We start from the raw sequence: 21,098 nt of genomic DNA, 5'->3' as shown, positions 1-21,098 counted from the left end.
GAGACTGGGTCTGGTAAAAAATAATTAATTGATAGAATCTGTACATACTGTTAAAATTCTTCAAAATAGTCTCCTTCGGCATGGATACACCACTGTCTACGCCCAAGGAGATTCCCACGCTGCAAAGGCTCCCTGGAAGTAAGCTGCTGTAACCTCTTTCAGAGACTCTGTGCCAGCCCGTTGGATGGTGGGAACATCGTCAAAACGGTAACCTTTTAGGCTTCTCTTGAGCTTTGGAAACAGAAAAAAGTCTGATATGTTCACATCGGGCTGTACGGTGGCTGCGGCAGGATTGCAACCCCTATCCAGGCCAAGTAGGTGATCACAACGAAGGCGGTGTGAGCTGGAGCGCTGTCGTGGTGGAACTTCCAGCGATCGGCAATTTCCGGTCGTTTCCGTTTGACGGCTCTGTGCAGGTGCGCGAAGTCTTCTTTTAGAAAACGGCGAGGATGGTTCGTCCCGGCCATGACAACTCAAAAACAGCTTTTGTGTCACAGGTGATCCTTACTGCGTCAGAGCTCGGTAGCGACTACTCGGTGCGTTGCTTAACTTAACCCGTCGGTAAGCGCGCTGTTCGCGAATAGAGCCCCGCACGGCGGCCAGTCTTATTATTTTACGGACAAACCCTGTAGCTTATGGTCTCTTCGATAGTTAATTAGAAGTATGAATAGCCAACAGTGTGGATTTGTATGTCGGACAAGCATACAAACAAACAAGCAAACATACGTACATACATACATTTCATGTATAACCTTACTTACATTAAACTACATTTAATAAGGCCCTTGTGTTAATAATGAACAGAAAAGCACATTCATATTTAGTATCATTATTATCCATTTTCAAGTAAAGCTAAGCAGGCAGTGAACGTAACGGAGCGGCGATTGATAACTATTAAGAATTAGCGTTACTAACAAACTGAGATGATATTCTAGTATATTGTAAATAGAGTATTCTCTACTAACTATTCCGGGAGCAGGGTAGCTCGGTGGTAGAGCGCTTACCTCTGGTGCGTGGGGTCCGTGGTTCGATCCCCGACCAAGTAAGTTTGTGGTGGACAACATCGTGTTTGTGGGTTTTCTCGGGGTATTCTCGTGTCCTCCCACTTTCTCATTTCACCAATTCTTCCATCATCATTGACTAGCGTCTTCCTTAGCCAAGAGGACATATTCGTGGGACGTTCAACTCAAAAGATTTCATTTCATTCTACTAACTATTCCGTTATGCAACCAAAAATGCTCTGAAGTTGGCGTGTACAGCATAACATCCAGGGAACCTTCGTACATTACGTTTTGTGAAAGTACAATCGACTTCAAGAACTGATTGAATGTGGAAAACATAAAAATAAGTAAAAAATAATAATAAGCATAATAGATAATATAAATGTATTTATCATTTAAAAGTAGAAAATAAAATATATTTTCTTTTTAAAAAATAACAAAAAAGTCGTACTAAAAAATCTGCAAGAATTTTTTTTTTGTAGAAAAATATGTGTGTGCATAACTAAAACGAAAAGCTTGGGAAGCGCTCTCATATGCAATCAATTTATAAATTCTTCAATTCTCATGTAATATCATGTGTAAATACACCGTAATTTATATAAATTACAAAAATGAATATTATATTATAAGAGTAAACTTATCTATCAGATTATTTCTCATCTTCACCGTCTCCTTCAGCCTAACCGGCATAACTGTGGGACGTAAAACTTAAAGATTTCATTTCATTTTTATCTATCAGATTTGAAGAATTTATCAAGTGAATCTATATAAGAGCATTTCTGTACTTTTCTTTTTAGTCAGCTGGCCCTGCGCAGCGTAGTCACTTACACTCTCGTCTTTGGTGCGAGTGGTCCATGGGTTCGATTCCCGGTGGGGATAAAGGTGTAACAGGTTTTGGAAGGTCAGCCATCCTGAATGAGTTTTTTTTTGGAGGCTGAGTGAGACTTTTTTACTTTTTTGACCAAGTGGGAGTGTCCGCACCGGGAATTGAACCCGGAACCGCGAGCGTTAGTGACTATACTACGCAGGGCCACTCGTTTTTCTCGAATACTAAGTATGAGCATTTAACTGAGCATAAACTACCATGCAAAATTTAATATAACTGGCAGTAAGCACCACATTTTTTTTACAACCAATTTTGATTTCAGTGCTCTTGCAATATTTGAAGAGTTTAAGTTAAACATCATCAATTGGAAACACTGCTTGTTGTCGCAATCTCTATTCTCCTGCTGAACTTTCCATTGAGCATCATGTCTCTACCGTATTTTTACCTGGGCAATTTATAAGATAAGCAGTGTAATTACTGTCTTTTTCCAGATTCTCTTTTTATAACGTCTAACTTGACGAATACTATTAAGCCAGTGAACCTAGTTTTCTCGTCACACCGTGTGGTAAATACAAGACAATAGTTTTTAGAAGATTTCAAGAGATGGCCCATTATCAATTATAAACTCACGATTTACTTCCCCGTTGTGAAACACAATACAGGCAAAGAGGATAACTAGTAGTATTATAATAAACCTCCTTCAATATGTTTGTCTATGAAACATATATAGACCTACTGTGTAAATGCATTCTTGGAGCTAAAACCGAATAACCTCTGTGTGGTTTCGTAACAGATACAGTATGTTTACATGTGCGGTAAATCAAACTATGAGAAGATAGGATGACTTCTAATTGGATTGGATTGATTCCAAGACGTACACATGAGTAGGTTCTCGATGTCCGGACACCACTACCCCGAAATCTCGACTTTCCTGTAAATTTAGTCTAATTTTAGGGGTGATTTTACAAATGTTAATATAGTGTGAACGAGGGGAAGTTCACCATCAAAGGATTTTTATTATTTTCTTCGAAACCCATCGGGGAGAAAGGATGAAATTTGTACTATGCAATAAGTAGTCATTGTAGATTATGAGAAATATAAAATAAATACTGTGCTTGTATTTACGATGTAATACGGTGTATTAAAATTAATAAAATGAGAAAAAGTGTCGAAATGCCCTCCATATTCTCGGAAATTCGCCATATAACGTATTTAAAGTTAGTTTAAGTGTAATGAAATACTAACTTTTTACTAATAATTTATAGAGCAAAGTTTAAAAGAGTTATAAATTACAATACAAAATTGCTTATAAAGATACAATACAAATGTGCTTACAAAGATACATTACAAACATATTTATCAAGAGCGTAGCTCTACATTCGTATACTAGTTTAAGAAACGCTCATTTAATCAGATTCTGAATCAGAAGTAAAAGTGTGTGACCATTATAACAGAGCGTGCACAAACAACACACTTGTACTGAACTTTTGTCACAGTCCTCATGAAACCAAACTTGGCAAATTAAGCATTGGTATGAATCAACCTTTTCACATCTGGGATTCAAGTAGATTTTCCACAGTCGCCGTAAAATGTTGATTCGATTTTCTTTCCTTTTTTTAGTTTTCTCTACTCTTTCATTTTTCTCACTGCATCCTGGGTCCTTATAAAAATGTGTTCGTAGCTGCCACCAAATAGATCTAGAATAGTGCATAAACATTACTTAATTCCTTGCTCTTCAAATTTTTCTTGTTATTTGACGCCTGATTTTTTAAAAAGAAAGACTGCATCACCCAGAAGTGTTCAGGCTAATCACACTATAGCATCTACCACTATTTTGTCCATATGCATTGTGAACAACTTGTGTGTTAAAGATCGCCTGTAAGAGAGAACAAGTGGAAGTCTGATGAAGACACAGCTAGTGTGTTGAAACGTTACGTGATTGTGCGTTTATATATTTTTATCACATAGCCTTGCTCAGTGTGTTGTTGTGTTTAGTTTTCAAATATGTAAGTAAGGCCTGGTAGAATAGTCAATTCTTGACCTAATCTCTTTGGTGCAGTAAGCATCTCTTTTCAAAATACTTCCCAGATATTTCAAATCATCGGCCTCTTCAGGCTCTCTTTGTTCTACTCTGATCCTTAAGGGCTTGTTTCCACGGAATATTCTCATGACTTTCAACTTTTCGATGTTGATTTCCATTGGGATCTAGAGCTCGCTTGTGACTAAGAAACTAAGGTACGCGCCTTTGGCGTGGGAGACCCGGGTTCGATTCCCGACAAGTCCCACATTAAGCTGTAGGTCCACGTCTCATATAGCCTCGCTGCTGAAAGAGACGCTAAACTGAAATCAAATCAAATCAAATTAATGCGGATCCAATATTGAAACCGAAAGTGGTTAAATCTACCAATGTTGTTTTAATAGAGGAATATGGGTGGGGAGTAGATCTGTTTTTGAGACGCTGAATCTATATATATTTCAGCGTTCTTTTATCGCCTTAGCTGTATGAGGATTAATATTGAAACCGGAAGTAGATTTGTTAGACTTATGGTTTGAATAAAGTAATAAAACTTAAGATAGTACCTATGCTTGGATCAGAGATGGAGTGGTTCATTGGGTCGTGGATCAACTGGGTGAAATGGGTCAAGATTTGTGAGTGTATCAGTGAGTCGTGGATCAACAGTACGCGACCCACTGCTATCCACCACCCACCGTGATCCACTCTGACCCACCGACCTACTCTGCTCAGTCCATTGTAGACAGCATCTTCTGAACACTAGTGAATTTGTCAACGGTTTACTTTCAAGGCGTCCATTTTTCTTCCTTTTTCATTTGTTTCTATTTACTTACCTCAGATGAGTATATCTAAGTGAAAAAAGAACTTCAATCACTTTTGAATATTGATACTTATAATTCTAATAATAGCAACATGACTTACTACTTGGCTTTCAAGAGACAGTCGAATTTACATTTTTTTTCTTTCTTTACGTTAGCCTACTTTCCCTTGATTTGAGACAATTTCATCCTATTTTCCGAATATGAGTTATTGAAAAGTATCTGTAATTCAACAAGGAAATAATTAAATTGACATTCATCATAATATGGCCCACGACAAACACACTACTATTTTATATTGTAAAGATCAGATCCACCGGTATTGTAACAAAGCGATACTTGAGCGGTTGGCCGTAGAAATTAAAACTTCGATTAGTGATAATTTCACAGATTTGTTTCATTACAAGTGTAAACTTTTAGTCAGTAGAGAGGAGGGCGTGGATCATGGGTCAGAGTTGATGACGATGGGTTTTGGTGTGTGGTGGGTCAGTGATTCACGGTAAATAGAGAGTCAGAGTGGATCACGGTAGGTGGTTGGTCATGATGAATCGAGGGTCAGGGTGAGTGAGTCAGTGAGTCATGGGTCAAGTTTTCATTGATCCACGCAATCTGTCTTGGACTGCTGGATCGATAAAAATATTCTTGCTCTTACTGTTTTTGCTCTGAATAGCATAGTTTGAAGGTTAAAAATGTAAACAGGGCGAATCTTATGAAGTATTAATGTACTAAGTTATAGATAAGTATTCAAACTGCTAATAAATTTAAATTGAGTCGCATATTACTGGATTATTTTTCTGATCCAGCTTCGGGTATAAATTTACGAGATATTCTAAATTATTGAATTTAATTAAACCGACTATATTATTAAAATCTATATATTACGACAGCATTTGGTACGATAATTTTCCACTTCCAAGACGGTGTAACTTTAACATTTCATCTATTCATTTTTTTAGTAATTTATGCCAATCCTTCTCACAGAATAAAACATTACTTGCTTGCAAACATACTCAATGATTATTAGTTCAATTACAATAACCTCCCCTCCTTTGTTTAAACTTTTTGTTTGAAATATTCAAATTTTTGGTTAATGACTACTTGGATGCTTTAATTAATTGGACGGGTTGAAGTTACAGTGGTGTACATTACTTTTTCTAAAAGTGCTTCAATTAATTGGACAGATTAAAGTAACAGTGGTGTAAGTCACTTTTTCTAAAAGTGCTTCAATTAATTGGATGGGTTAAAGTTACAATGGTGTAAGTCACTGTATATAAAAGTGACTCAATTAATAGGCTAAAGTTTCAGTGGTGTAAATAACTTCAGTGTAAATAACTCTAAAGGTGCTTCAGTTAATTGGACGGGTTAAAATTACAATGTGTAAGTCACTTTTCCTAAAAGTGCTTCAATTAACTGGAAGAGTTAAAGTAATAGTGGTGTAAGTCACTTTTTGAAGATGTGTTTCAATTAATTACACGCGTTAAAGTTATATTGGTGTAAGTCACTGTTTCGAAAGTGCTTCAATTAATTGGACGGGTTAAAGTTTCAGTGGTGCAAATTACTTTTTCTAAAATTGCTTCAATTAATTGGAAGAATTAAAGTTACAATGATGTAACTAACTTTTTTAAAAGGAAATCTTAGAACGGAAGTTACCTAGGTAGGTTTAATCAAGTCATTCTGTTGACAGAAAACCTAAGACAGAGCTTCTTTCAACTGCAAACAAATGGAAATAAAGTCTAGTGATAAAGGAAACAACTTCTTGTTCCCGACTTTATTACAACATCTTACACGTTAATTTCTGAAAAACAAATACAATCTAAACACTGTAACTTTAACCCGTTCAAATTTCTCGTCAGACTTTCAATTATCTGCAAATAATATAAAACATAAAGCAAGTAGATGTCTTACAAACATTCAGGATTCGACTGGAACGGTAAAATAAAAAAAGAAAAAAGAGAGAGTATGTTTGAATTACAGTGAAACTCCAATTATCTACACTAACGTGTTCTGGATGCAGTCTGAATATCCAGAAACCTGGATAATTGTTAAAGATAACGACATATTTTGGAACAAAAATTTCTCTGAAATCACTTCTAAAATACAAGCGAGTTTTTGGATTTTCCTAGAATATAAGAATAGAGTAATACAGTATCTCTGAAATTGGTGATACAGGACTTAGAATTATCTAAATTGAGATTTCAAAAAATCCAATTAAACATGAATATTAATGTTAGTTTGGGGATCCAGATGATTGAAGTTCAGATAATTATACTGTACCTGTATATATTGTCAACTGTTGTTAGAACACACAACAAAGTAATTGGCTTCAAACGCAAGCAGGGATGCGAATTGATGTTTGTTAGCGATCGGGTGTTGACTCCAATTATACATAGTATTGAATTATCTATATATACCTATCTTTAAGTTTTACGTCCCACGGCTATGCCGGTTAGGCTAAAGGAGGTGATGATGAGAGATAAGTGAAAAATGGTGGAATGAAGAAAGTGCGAGGAAGCGGGAGAACCCCGAGAAAACCCACGAGCACGGAGTTTGTCCACCACAAAATCCACACGGCGCGAGCTGGGATCGAACTAGGGACCCCAAGCACCGGAGATGAAAGCTCTACCACTGAGCCACTGCGCCCCCTCGAATTATCTGGGTTGTACTGTATATTTATTACGAAAATAATATATTTAACTGAGATACTGCTTTGCAATTTCAAACAACTGAGATTAACAGACGATCAGGATTTTCGATAGTGAGATTTCTTCACAGGAAAGGTAAAAGATTCTAAGGAGGTGCCTTCACTCGATCCGAAAGAATTGCGAATGAGAATTTCCCAACTCTTATTCATATAAATGAATTGCAGTCCCTGTACTAGGTATGAACTGTGAATTACGAAGGCAGACAAAAAGTTGCGAACGTGAATGAGTGTAATATGCTGGGATTGCTCCTGCAAACTCGTGCGACAAATGCATATACGAGCAGTGTTTAGAGAAAAGTAGAGTAAATCAAGTATATATATATATATATATATATATATATATATATATATATATATATATATATATATATATATATATATAGACGAGAATAATACGTATAGTTTTGTATTTTATTATGCATATATCAGGAATAAAAGTGACGGGGAACGCAAGGGACGTCGTCTTCCACTTCCAAAAAAATTATCTATGGCGACCCTCCACTTCCTAAAACAAATTACTGAGGCAAACATAGACACAGGGGATAGCGTGACGTCATGCGTCCCCCTACCTTTTCAGATTCACTTTTACCTCTTTGATCAAAATATTTAAGTCTAAATTCAGCACTGTTCATATTCATGAAAATAGGCCTTCGCTAGAGATACTCATGTGTGCTAAATCATTTTCTTTGTGAAAAATTTCACATTTTATTTATTCTCAGTTTGTACGTAGCCTATTATATATTATATCAATTATCATAATTATCCAAGGTAATATGAAAGATGTGCGCATTGGTGTCTTCATGACTCTAAAAGAGAGATTCTTAATCGGTAGCAAAATGGCAATTCACAGTTCTCATAACAGTTCCCATATCTCATTCGTATTCAATTTCTGCGACTGAAGGTGCAATCTGAGATTAAGATTCATTTAGAGCAAATACATGCTGGTTGGCTACGTTTTAAGGAAATGCGACTTCATTGCATAGATTATAATTTTATTCATTAACGCATCAGGCAATGAATTAACAATAAAAGAATCCTGTATATTATATTCTAATATCCCGTTAAGTGATTGCTCATCAACAAGAATTACAGCTATAATATTTTTTGGTACTCTTCTACGCGTTCTTTTAAATAGGACAAAAAAAAAAAACATTGTTTAATGCAATATGCTTTTGTTCGATCGTTAGTATGTTCTTAAGTGTTGTGCAAAAGTGGAGCGTATATAACAAGCTCGCAGGTGGGCTCTAATGGTACTAAAAATATCCGTCTGAAGATTTATAGCATATAGAAGAGACTATATGCCTCTACAACAGTTCTAACTGAGATGCAAAAAAGAATCTCGTATCCTTCTCTCCCCTCACTCCTTTGCCAACAAAGAAAAAGACAATTGCAACAATGTACAAGATTATAACAGCCAGTTCATCATATACTAACAGAAAACATACGGGGAGGAAGAGAGGGATAGTTGGCATTTAAACGACATACGACTACAAGGGTCAAGAAACAGACATAATTAAAGACATTTATGTCCGATTTTTAACTCATTAGTGACGTATGAAGAGATATATAGTGGAGCCACACACACATTTAAGAACCCTCGTATGGAAAATCAATTACGTTTTTGAAAGGCTATGTACGGACCAAGTAGAAAAGGCATAGCATTGTCTGGTAAATCAATCTAAGGCGGACGTTTTTAGTATCGGAGGCAGGGCGGGGTGGTATGGCATCACGGCTATCAAGACATGATGTGCACAACATATAGAAGAATTACGGGACATACAAGTCTTGGGAAAGATGGAGATGAAATGCTGGAATAAAACAATTTGAGAAAACTTTCATCCATCCATGTTTTGTCCTTCAGAATGAATGTTTGAGTGTGTGAATTTATAAAAGCCTATTCTAGATTTGTCTATTAGATTATTAACTTACAACGAATAGATTCTGGCTAAGATAGAGAAAATAGTTTAGAATGAACTATCATACTACTGTGTGGTAAAATAGAAAAAAATAAAATATCTTTTAAAAACATGTTCTCTTTTAAGAAAAATTAACAAACAAAATAAGATGGTACTTAAAAAGTAAGAAATAAAATTAAAAAGGTAAAAATAATTCTGTTTTCAAGAAAATTACCTTAAAAATAATTTGTGTATGACTAAAAATAAAAGCATGAGGGAGCATTCACATATACAATCAATTTATATGAGAGCGCTCCCCATGCTTTTCTCTTCATTCATGCAATAAATAGTAAATTTTTGAAGTATTTTCTTTGAAAACACACACACACACACACATATATATATATAACTTTTCAGTACCATTTCTGTTATTTTGTTTGTTAATTTTTAAAAAGAAAATTATCCTTTTCCTGTAAAAGAAATAGTTTTTTTATTTTCTGTTTTTAGTCCTAATTAAATACATTTTCTATTGTTAGAAATCTTTCGACACTAAAGTCTATCTGGAAAAAAGATTCAAAAATAGCACAAAATAGTTTATTTTATGAGGTAAAAGAAGAAATGGGACTAAAACTAAAAAAGTATTATGCACTTTAAGTAGTTCGTTATAATCCGTTATGATCAATCGTGCACAATGCTTTTATAGCCCTAGTCCCATTTCTTCATTTTACTCAGAAAAAATCTCATTTCTGTGCATTTTATAAAAGCATTAGTGATGTCTTTTACACTCATTATTTTCACTTATGTCTCCACATTCAATCATTTTTTTAAGTATATCGCACTTTCACAACCTGAAACGTAATTTACGTAGATACCTGAATGTTATACTGTATATGCTTATGCTATCTCTCGAGCATTTTTGATTGCATAACAGAGTAGGATATATAGTTAAATAGGTCGTAGGAATGTGCAATTCCGGAATTTTTACTTTCCGGAATCCGGAAAGTAAAATCGGAAAAATTCCGGAATTCGGGAAAAATCCTGATTTCGGAAAAAATCCTATGTCGGGAAAATTCCGGAATTCCGAAAAATCCGGAAAGTAAAATTTCCGATTCCAGAAAATTTTGGCCCTCCTCAATATTAGTAAGTTAAATAATTAAATATATAGAAGTACAGGGTGAGCACAAATTCGCCTATTCCACAACAAATAAGAAAAAATTAAACAAATGAACCATCAGTGTTCATTTTCTTTGTATTAGATCTAGCACTGCTTAGTGTGACTGAGACTGATAACCATGTTTTCGTATTTTGTTTAAGAGTTGTTTATTTAGTGAACTTATGACGAGAAGTATAACTCACCCGAGGTGTTGAGATGAATCACAAATTAAGAAGAACAACGTGTTTTCGTACTACAAGCTTGGTGGAAATACAACAAAATACAGACGTGGTGACATCAGACTTCAGAAGAAGATTTTCAGGTGTGGAACCATCATCACCTCAAGCCATGAGAAACCTGAGCCAATGATTCGGAGCTACAGGTTTTGTGTATGATCTACCGCAAAGCGGACGACCATAAAGTGTACAAAATGAAGACAACACTGAACTTGTTGCTCAGAGTTCTGTAGCTTGATGGAAGATGTATATCAGATGGAGCGCACGTTACCTGGGAATGACACGTACCTCTTTAAGGAACATGTTAAAATATTTAGAGATGAACCAACGTTTCTGCACGCGTTGGGCGAGAGTAATGCGGACCGACGTGTTAAGTTCTGAGTGGTTTCTCATTCAGAAAGAAGCTGACAGAGAATTCTGGAAACGCATTTTGTGGACAGATGAGGTCTCATTCAAGATGAACGGTTGCGTTACAGACACAACTGTTTGTTGGAGTGATATCAATTCACACAAAATTGTGACAGAAGAGCTAAAGTCTTTGGTGTTACTGATTGGAGTGATATTTGGAGGGATAGTGTCATAGGATCATTATTTTTAAAGGAACTATTACTAGTGACACACACCTTTAGATATTGCAGGAAGTTGCCACTCCAGAACTTGAAAATAACTCTTGTTACGAATACGTTTAGATCACATGGCAACACGATGAAGCACCTCCTCACTTTATTGTAGTTGTGATGAATTTCGTAGATCAACATTTCAATGAATGAATTGATTGTCGTGGTATTATACGGTAGATTGGCTATCCCGTTGATGCGACCTCACACCATGCGACTTCTCCATGTAGGGTACTGTCAAATACGAGGTGATTTCCTGGCAACCGTAGGATCTGGATTATTTGAAACAACTAATCGAACAATCATTCTAGAGATTAGATGCCAATCCTTGGTTGTGTCATATTTGCAAATCATTGATGAAAAGAGATGTACTTTGTGTAATGAACATGGTAAGAGACAGGTTGAATAGTATTTGTAAGTACGATAAGAATTGTCAAGTCTCCTAACTTCATTTGTTTTATTTCTTCACATATTGGGAAAAGGGACTTTGAGCCCACTCTGTATATAAAAGTAAGAATGGATTATTGTATTGTACATCGCTTTTCAAAATTTGATCATTATATAACTTTGGGAAATGAGTTGAATTAAGGTTACAAGATCTAAGGATACGATTGAATCATTGTGAGTTAAAGAAAAGCATGTAAAAAGAATCACCTTCTCAACGCAAAATAATAATAATAATAATAATAATAATAATAATAATAATAATAATAATAATAATAATAATAATAATACAGTGGATGTTGATACATCGATATGGTAGTAAAGCTTCCATTTTTGGAATATGAGTTCGTGATTTTGGTCCATGTGAAAGTTGTGAAAGGTTGCTGGTAAAACAGCTTTAGTGTGCGTTATTTCTTTGAGTTATGCTAATTTCTTCTAGTTTATATACATCATTCAATAGTGAAAATGAAATTAGTCTTAGTACATCCCACGTTTATGTCATGTAGGCTTAAAGAGACGGGTGACTAATGAAAAAGAGTTATTATGAAAGAGAGAGATGGAGTAAGAATTTGGTAGGAAACGGAAGAACCTTGAGAAGACCCTCGAACACGATCTTATCCACCACAAACTCATATAACTTGGGATCGAATCATTGAACTCTAGCACCAGACTACCACTGAACTCCGTGTTCCCAATCATCCAATAGTCTTACGTACCTCTATCAATAGTAAAGAAGAGTAATAAATTATTCATTTTAAAAAAATAAATATCTAATAAAGTTTAGTTGAAGGTACTCATGTTTCTAAAATATCTTAATTGTGATAAGATAAAAAGTGAATATGTAACTCCAAAAAGGATTAAATACAGGGTGGAAGGTAACAATACCAAAAAACTTTGGAACGTGGTTCCTTATATGAAATGAAACAAAAAAATTCTAATAAACATGGGTCGAAATACATCTCCTTTCTGAGTTACAAACTGCCGAAAATTCGAAAAATCACATTTCAAAACGCCCTGGCTTAGGAACTATAGGACCTATCCCAAGCGGTTCAAGGAATTACACAAGAACCAGTATGCGCTGTATCTAAATATCAATGTTCTACCATCTTCCATTATCGGCGAAACGAACTGTAAAAAGGAAGTTGAGGTATAGGGATACCCCTTTAAGTAGTAAGGCGCGTTCGTTTCCCTGGTACCGGTGACTGCTGAAACATGGATATTTAGACAGAGCGCATACTAGTTCCTGTGTAATTCCTTAAACCGCTTGGGATAGGCCCTATGGTTTCTAAGCCACTGCATTTTGAAAAGTGATTTTTCGAATATTCAACGGTTCATAACCTTGAAAGGAGATATTTTTCGACCCATGTTTATTAGAACTTTTTTTTTTTTAATTTCATATAAGGAATCACTTCTCAAAGTTTTTCGGTGTTGTTATCTTCCACCTGCATAAAGTATTCGTGTTTCTAAAATAATAGATAGAGAGTTAATTGTGATAAGATAGAGATTGAATATGTAACTCCAAAAAAGATGAAATATAAAGTATTCGTGTTTCTAAAATACCTTAATTATGATAAGATAAAGAGTGAATATATAACACCAAAAGGATGAAATATAAAGTATTCGTGTTTCTAAAATACCTTAATTGTGATAAGATAGAGAGTGAATATGTAACTCCAAAAAGGATGAAATATAAAGTACTCGCGTTTCTAAAATACCTTAATTGTGATAAGATAAAGAGTGAATATGTAACTCCAAAAAGGATGAAATATAAAGTACTCGTGTTTCTAAAAGAGTGAACATGTAACTTCGAAAAGGAAGAAATATAAAGTATTGTAGTTGTATGTAAGATACATAGCATCATTGTGATATATTTCAGCCATAATCTGGAAGTACTACTTCGAAATGCTTGTATGTCCTTCTTTGTGTAAAGAAATATCAACGTTTTGTTTCATTGACCACGAAGTATTAAATATGAAAACCCATTGAGTTGTAACTTAAGAAATAGGACCAGCGAAGTGTGGAGAGTCAATTATGAAATAATCATGCATTCTCACTTCAATTACTCTTCCACTGTGATGAATTTCCTGCAGACTCAAAAAAACATATTTTAAGAGAAATCCATCAGCCTTAACCGGTTACAGGTGACTAAATTCAACATACACAAACGTTTCTTCCCTACCACCTCCTCCGTTACCATTTCTGCATCCTACAAAATCATAAACCTCTTGCGAGAAGTTCATTATATGCCCGATCCCTCTCTAAAGCTAAAGTACGAATCAGTGAAGCATGGGGTTTCTACACATCAACGGAAAACATCATGTTCCCTTGTAATTGACCAGTGACCACATTTAGTGAAGCGTTTACAAATGTTCTACGAGAAGAGACAGACAGAGAGAGAGAGAGAGAGACGCACATACATTCGGACGTGGATTTCAGTTTTGTTTATGTTTGCTTTGGCAGTTTCTAACTACGAATGACAACAAATGGAGAAGATGAACTTTGACACGATAAACTTACTATAAGGTCTCAGTGTTGGACATTGATGAAATTTCGAAGAGATACGATTTAAGTATCGTTCATTTGCGTTTACTTCACACAAAGAAGTGGTTGTCGTATTTATTGGTGTCACATGTAACTTGGCGGGTCGTCAAGCAGAGAGAAATCTGTTACAAATGTCCGTTACCAAGTAACGTTCAACGTTAACCCACTTTTAGATTTTACGACGGCTATTTTTTTCTTCTTTTTTTTTTCAATCTCTGCTAAGCCACCAGGGAAGATATTACGTGATATTACGAAACGGAGATTAAGCAAAGCTGTTCATTGGATGTAGTCCACCTCTCCCCCATACTGCTAGACACCTCTGGTATTTAATTGTTGTGACGAGCTTTAAGGCATATGGAGTACAATTGAAGGTCTCGCCAAGCAGGGGCAAACCCACGTGGGGGTCCACTGGGTCCGAACCCGCTTCTCAAACTTCCTAACCCAACGTACATTTGTACACTTTCTCAATAAAACTACACTTATTTAACAAGGAAATAATTGATGTAGCATGAAAATTTGATCTTACATTTCATCTGCACTCTTCCTCTTATAAAAACAATCTAGTTCTATCATTTTTCCCTTGAAGATGTAGGTGGAAGTATTTTGCAATTACTCATCGTCTTTTCAGGTGCAAAATGATACCCGTTCAGTACTAGATAGACGTAATGAATTGAAAGTACATTGAACCTCCCCCAACAAAAATTTCTGGGTGCGTGCCTGTTCCAGCGTAATCCTTACTTATTCAACGAAGAATTGCGGCTGTACTATGCCCTTTCGCTTGGAAAAAACAGAATTACATCATTTGTTAGTTCCTCCATTGCATTCGATATGTTTACATTCTACTTATCGACATAAGGGAGGACAACGTCCAGTGAATTGTTTTTTTCTTATCCATGTTTCGTCAGTGATTCTCCTATGGTGGCTTAGCCGAGGTTTGAATAATAATAATGATAATAATAATAATAATAATAATAATAATAATAATAATAATAATAATAATAATAATAATAATAATAATAATAATAATAAAAGTAGCCTTCGTGTATATATGGAGTGATTAAATAGTTTGGTCTAGGAATTAATTCGTGCGGTTGGTACGCACACATTGAAGCTGTAGTACAAACACAAAATACATAAATACCTTAAGAAAAATATTGTCCATCGCTAGCCACCACTTTCGCTCATCTGACAGGCAATGTACGGATTCCGTGGCGAAAGAAGTCCTCATCCTTGGAAGCGATCCAGTCAGAGACCCATGTTTCGATATCTTCTGAAGAAGTAAACCGCTGTCCAATCAAATCGTTGTTCATGCAATCGAACAAGTAGTAGTCCGAAGGAGCAACGTCTGGTGAATACGGCGGGTGGGGTAAAACTTCCCATCCGACATTTTCTAAATAGGTTTTGACCGGTTTTGCGACATGTGGGCGAGCGTTATCATGTTGAACAATAAGTTTATCATGTCTGTTCTCCCATTCTGGTCGTGTTCTGGCCAGAGCTTGCTTCAAACGCATTAATTGTCGTCGATAACGTTCTCCATTCATAGTTTCACCCGGTTGCAGCAGCTCATAGTACACCACACCTTTCATATCCCACCATATGCACAGCATAACCTTTGCACAGTGAATATCTCGTTTTGGTTGTGATGGACCTGGTTCATTTGGTTTCACCCAGGCCTTTTTTCGTTTAGGGTTCTCGTAATGGATCCACTTCTCATCACCCGTAATAATTCGATGCAGAAACCCCTTTCTGCTCTGTCGTTGAAGCAGCAATTCGCAAATGGTTTTTCGTCTTTCAACGTCTCTGTCTTTCAATTCATGTGGAACCCAATGTGACATCTTTTGAATCATTCCCATGGCTTTCAAGCGTTTGGAGACTGTTGTTTGATCAACGCCTAATGCTGCTGCAAGTTGTTCCTGCGTTTGACACGAATCCTGCTCGAGCAATGCTGTCAATTCTTCGTCTTGAAATTTTTTTGGCTGTCCAGCTCGCTCTTGGTCTGCCAAGCCGAAATCACCACTTCTAAACCGTGCAAACCACTTCTGACACGTTCGCTCAGCTAGAGCATGGTCACCATACACTTCCACCAAAATACGATGACTTTCAGTCGCACTTTTCTGCGTGTTAAAGTAATGCAGCAGGACACCCCGCAAAAACACTTTATCAGGCACAAATTGCGCCATGTTCACTTAACTACAAACTGGTGTTGTTGACGCTTTAATCCACTGCCCTATACTACGAACGATACGCGATGACAGGGGTTTGCAACACATGTGTGGATACACGGAACTGTGGGACACTCCGTTCGTTGCGCCATCTCTTGTCCACCCGCACGAATTAATTCCTAGACCAAATAGTTTGCTTTGTGTAAGTGTTAGAAGTCTTATAGAATAACTATATCTGTCAATCCGTCTGTCTGTCGACAGGTACCAGATCGAAAACGGTAAGAGAAACCGAAAAGTGGTTTCTTGCAATCGAGTCATCGTCCCAAGAATAGGTTTCATCTCCCCTGATAACCCTGTAATCACATCGGAATTAGTTCTCGAATTAACTATTTCCAGTTTCAATATTTATCAACATAGAACAGAAATAGTAAGGGACAGCGAGTAATGGCTTTTTGATATAGATTCAGCATCCTAGAAACATGTTCTATGTTTGATCTTATTACTCTATTCCAACCAGTACTTATAGATGCATTACTTCAAATTTGAGAATTGAATTCATATAATTTGGAAGTCTGCCATAGTTTCCCACTGTAAAATGAAACTCACTTATTATTACTATTATTAACAACAATAATAATAATATTTTATTTTATTTGTTAACTTGGTTGGTCCTATATTTACCCCTTTCACTTTCGAACTACGAAAGAAGATAAGAAAGTATTGTAATCGTAAAAAAATCGATTTCGAAATTTCAACGGATTTTCACGCGTCGTGGCTTCTACATACCGAAAAAGTGATTTTTCGATGTCTGTCGGTCCGTCTGTTCGTCCGTCTTGATGCACATGTAAAAGTGTTTACATGTCTACAGTTTGTACGGGCTATTTTCAATTTTCTTTCCCTATATCCAAAATTAAGGGTAGTTTACTGAAGGCTGGAAACAGAAAATGGCATATTTCTCGAAAATGCTATATTATAGTATAAGTAATTTCTCTGAAAAAAAAAATCCAGAAAGGGTAGTTTCTGTTATAGATGAGTTTTTTAAACAGTTTTCTTTTTTTAAAAAACTCAAGGATTTGTTCATATTTCATAAATAAATATTTCATTACTAACCTTACAATAAGAAAAATTATTTACCTTAAAAAATACACAAGGGTAGTTTATTCATATGGGCGAGTTTTTTCGGACAATTTTCTCAAAAACGATCGAGGAAATTTTGTTCATATTTCCTACATAAACATTTCATTAACAACCTGATTATGTATCATTACTCATTTCTTCTGAAAAAAAAATCCATAAGGGATAACATCCTTTGAGGATTAGTTATTTATCGGACGATGGTTTTCAAAAAGCGACCCATGCAATTTTGTTCATATTTAATAAATAAATATTTCATTAATAACCTGATAATTTGGCTTACCTCAGTTCTCGTGAAAACTCTATAAGGAGTAGTTTAGTCATGGGAGTGAGTTTTTCCGGGCAATTTTCTCAAAAATGATTCAGGTGATTTTGTTCATATTTCGTAAATAAACATTTCAGTAATATCACGATAATATGAGCTATTTACTTATGGAGGTGAGTTTTCTTCGGATGAAGTTTCCCGAAGACACCTTATAATTTTATTCGTATCTCATTAGGATATATTTCAGTTATCTATAACTGCAGCATAACATAATATTGTTTAAGAAATTGAAACGAGAAATTTTAGTGTGGTTGCCCTGTACCTTTTATTCGTGATACGACAGTGAAAGGCTAAATAAAAACAATTGAAGATATACTGGGTCAATAAAGCAACAATGAAAAAAAAATTCAGAAACATGGACGGACAAATGGCTATCTTGTAATGTTGGTGCAAGTTCTATGGAAATTAAAATCAATGCACACCCAATGACTAGCTGTAGCGACAAGAAATAGGCTCTATTGCAACAATGGGCACTGCTTATCAAATGTCTCAAGTTGAGGATATTATTTTTTTTAGAACGACTAAAGGAACTATCGGTAACTATCTGGAAAGAGATCCTGATTGGTTTACCGGTGGGAGCTCATGGGGTTTTGATCCCACGTTAAGCTTTAGGTCCACGTCTCATATAGCCTCATTGCTGAAAGGGACGCTAAACTGAAAATCATTTACTCTATCTGAAAGGTACAAAAACACTTACAGCCAATCATGAGCCGTTAGCTTTGTACCGTAGTTGCGTGAATTTTCTGTGTTAATCTTTCAAATGGTACTTGTATCCGCATAACAAACTAGTTCTCAAAACAGACACAAAGTTTGAAACTTGCGCTTACATTCGAGTAAATATGGTAGGCCTATTTTGGTGACAATTGATGGATTGTGTTCATTGTGAAAACAGTGTGTAAATTAAAGAATGAAGGTTATGCAGATAATAAGCCTAAGAGATGTAATGATCGGGGTGTCTATCCTATCATAAATTGTAATAAAATTTTATGATAAACTACATTAATACGTAGAATTCTTGCGGGATTCGTCGTCAGTAGTATTTGTAGATGACGTTTGTACGTAATGTTTTCCGTCAACGTAATGCCGCACTCTTGATGCTTCCAGACGATGCGCAATAGGTGGAAGATTCAAACGAACATACAGTAATTTGATTAGATCAGAGAATTTAATTCGGTATGTTAGCCTTAAGGCATGACATTCTAAAATTTGATGCCTGTTATAGAAGTCAACACCAGTACTAACCTAAGCTGTATAATCTTGTGTCAAACATGAACGAATAAAGAGTTTATTTGGTTCAATGAGATTTCTCTAGTATTCGCTTCAAACTATTGTTGATAAGTTCAAAAAAACAACAGCATAATGGTGTAATATTCAGGGATCATTGCTAATCAAAATTGTGGTGTAGATGGACAAAGAACGAAATAACAGTTAAGTTCCACTACTCATCTGTATCATATTTATTTATCATAATTCTCTAAGGAAAAATATACACGTCCGGAAGTAGAATGCCCTACCTACTTCCAGTGATATATTTCATACATACTTGTATTATAACTCGCAATTCTTCTCATTATCAAATTAAACACTCTCATGCTGTCTCATTTTATAGAATAATCTCTTAATTCTTCCGTCAGATTAATCCCAAAGCGATTAAATAAACAAACTCTCTCACAGCATAGACTGACTACAAGAGCGGCTAGTGCCTATAACTAAACCAATTTCTGCGTACCATTATAACGACATAAATCACATAACATTTACCACCCTTACAATTAGTCTTATACATAATTGCTTTTTCTATTATATGTTTCTTATTAAAGTTTTGAATCAAATAAAACTTCTAAATATCTTACGCAATTGCTTGGATGCACGAAGATACTACTAATTTTTCACAATCGAACACTTGCAGGTGATTTCGTAAATTGACTAAATAACACTTGATATAAGGTACGGTATTTGATGAAAGTTAATGCAGACCAATAATTAATTGGTACAATTAATTGGTACGAAGGATTACTTCAGCAATAAAGGAAATGCTAGATTACCTTTATTTGTTTTTGGTATTGTAACCAATTAGGTAATACCTAGAAGTAATCACAACGTTCGTAGCTAAAAAAATTCTCATAAAACAAATCACAGAATGACATTTAAAAAAAGAAAAGAAACATTTTCTTCCCATAACAAAAATAATGATATTGACTTTTTGCTAAGCTATCAATTATCAATGTAACAGTATTACGGTATGTGATTCTTGTTATATGTGATTCTACTGAAATTGTGTTAATTATTTGATATTTTCTCTGAACATTGCAGGGAAGAGTTTCAGCATAACAATCACGGTAAACACGACCCCTCCCCAGGTTGCCACCTACAATAAAGCCATCAAAGTCACAGTGGATGGACCCAGGGAACCTCGGAGCAAAACAAGTGAGTTTATATATCATCATAAAAATTACCAATTTATACAGTTTTTTTTTAATTTATCAGTGCTAATGTCCATTTTATTCTCTCTAAACTAAAACTCTTTTGTTTATGACAGTTTACATAAATGATATTATTTGATATGCCCCTTGCAGAGAGAGCTATGCCACAAAATATTTAAACGATGAGATGCTATCCTTTTCAGCCAGCAGCTGACCATCCTGAATAAACCACGTACTTTTGTGGCTGGGTACTACAGTATTAAGGTCGAATTGTTTCGCGCTTGCTAAATCTACTATTTGCAGTTATGTCTTCGTTACAAAAATGGCATATCAGTGGATGGAAGTGGCACAACTTTTACAGTGAACGCCTAATTTGAATTTTTCTTCGTTTTCTAGGATTGATAACAACTTAAATGTGTATGTTGAGTCATAAATAACTTCCGCTTTTTATCAGACATTTATTTTGTTTTCATTAAATAAAGTTATATTAATTTATTATGTACTCAGCGGCAACTTATCAATTCCTTCCTTACAAAATGTGGTTACTTTGAACTGGAACAAATTTTCGACAGTCTGACTGACTTGCTGTTCAAAATGTAGGGTTTTGTCGTATCAGTATTCCTAGAAGTACTGTTAAAATTCTACAGGGATACTGTTTTTGTATTATTTTTATGTTTTAGTGTTCAGCACGAAGACATGATATAGCCCACTTACCCTAACACGACTAGGCGGATTAACTAAGCCAGTGGAACAGGGTAGGACATACAGTTGCTTTCCACATGCTTCAAAGAGGATTATGCCAAATTGG

The 21,098-nt window shown here is 35.5% G+C and overlaps 1 protein-coding gene across 1 annotated transcript in view; it reads left to right on the top strand.

Annotated features, from left to right (window-relative positions):
* LOC145662863 (runt-related transcription factor 2-like) overlaps positions 1–21,098 on the top strand; it is a 260,111-nt gene that overhangs the window by 52,334 nt on the left and 186,679 nt on the right. Inside the window, exon 2 of the mRNA XM_081728804.1 lies at positions 20,181–20,294. Coding sequence (XP_081584930.1) covers positions 20,181–20,294 — 114 coding nt within the window. The remainder of the gene's footprint in view (positions 1–20,180; positions 20,295–21,098) is intronic.

The sequence above is a fragment of the Thermobia domestica genome, chromosome 10 (genome assembly GCF_964235325.1).
Source record: "Thermobia domestica chromosome 10, izTheDome1.hap1.1, whole genome shotgun sequence".
NCBI lineage: Eukaryota > Metazoa > Arthropoda > Insecta > Zygentoma > Lepismatidae > Thermobia > Thermobia domestica.
Note: the sequence above shows the minus strand (reverse complement) of the source record. Positions and strands in the feature narration are given on the sequence as shown.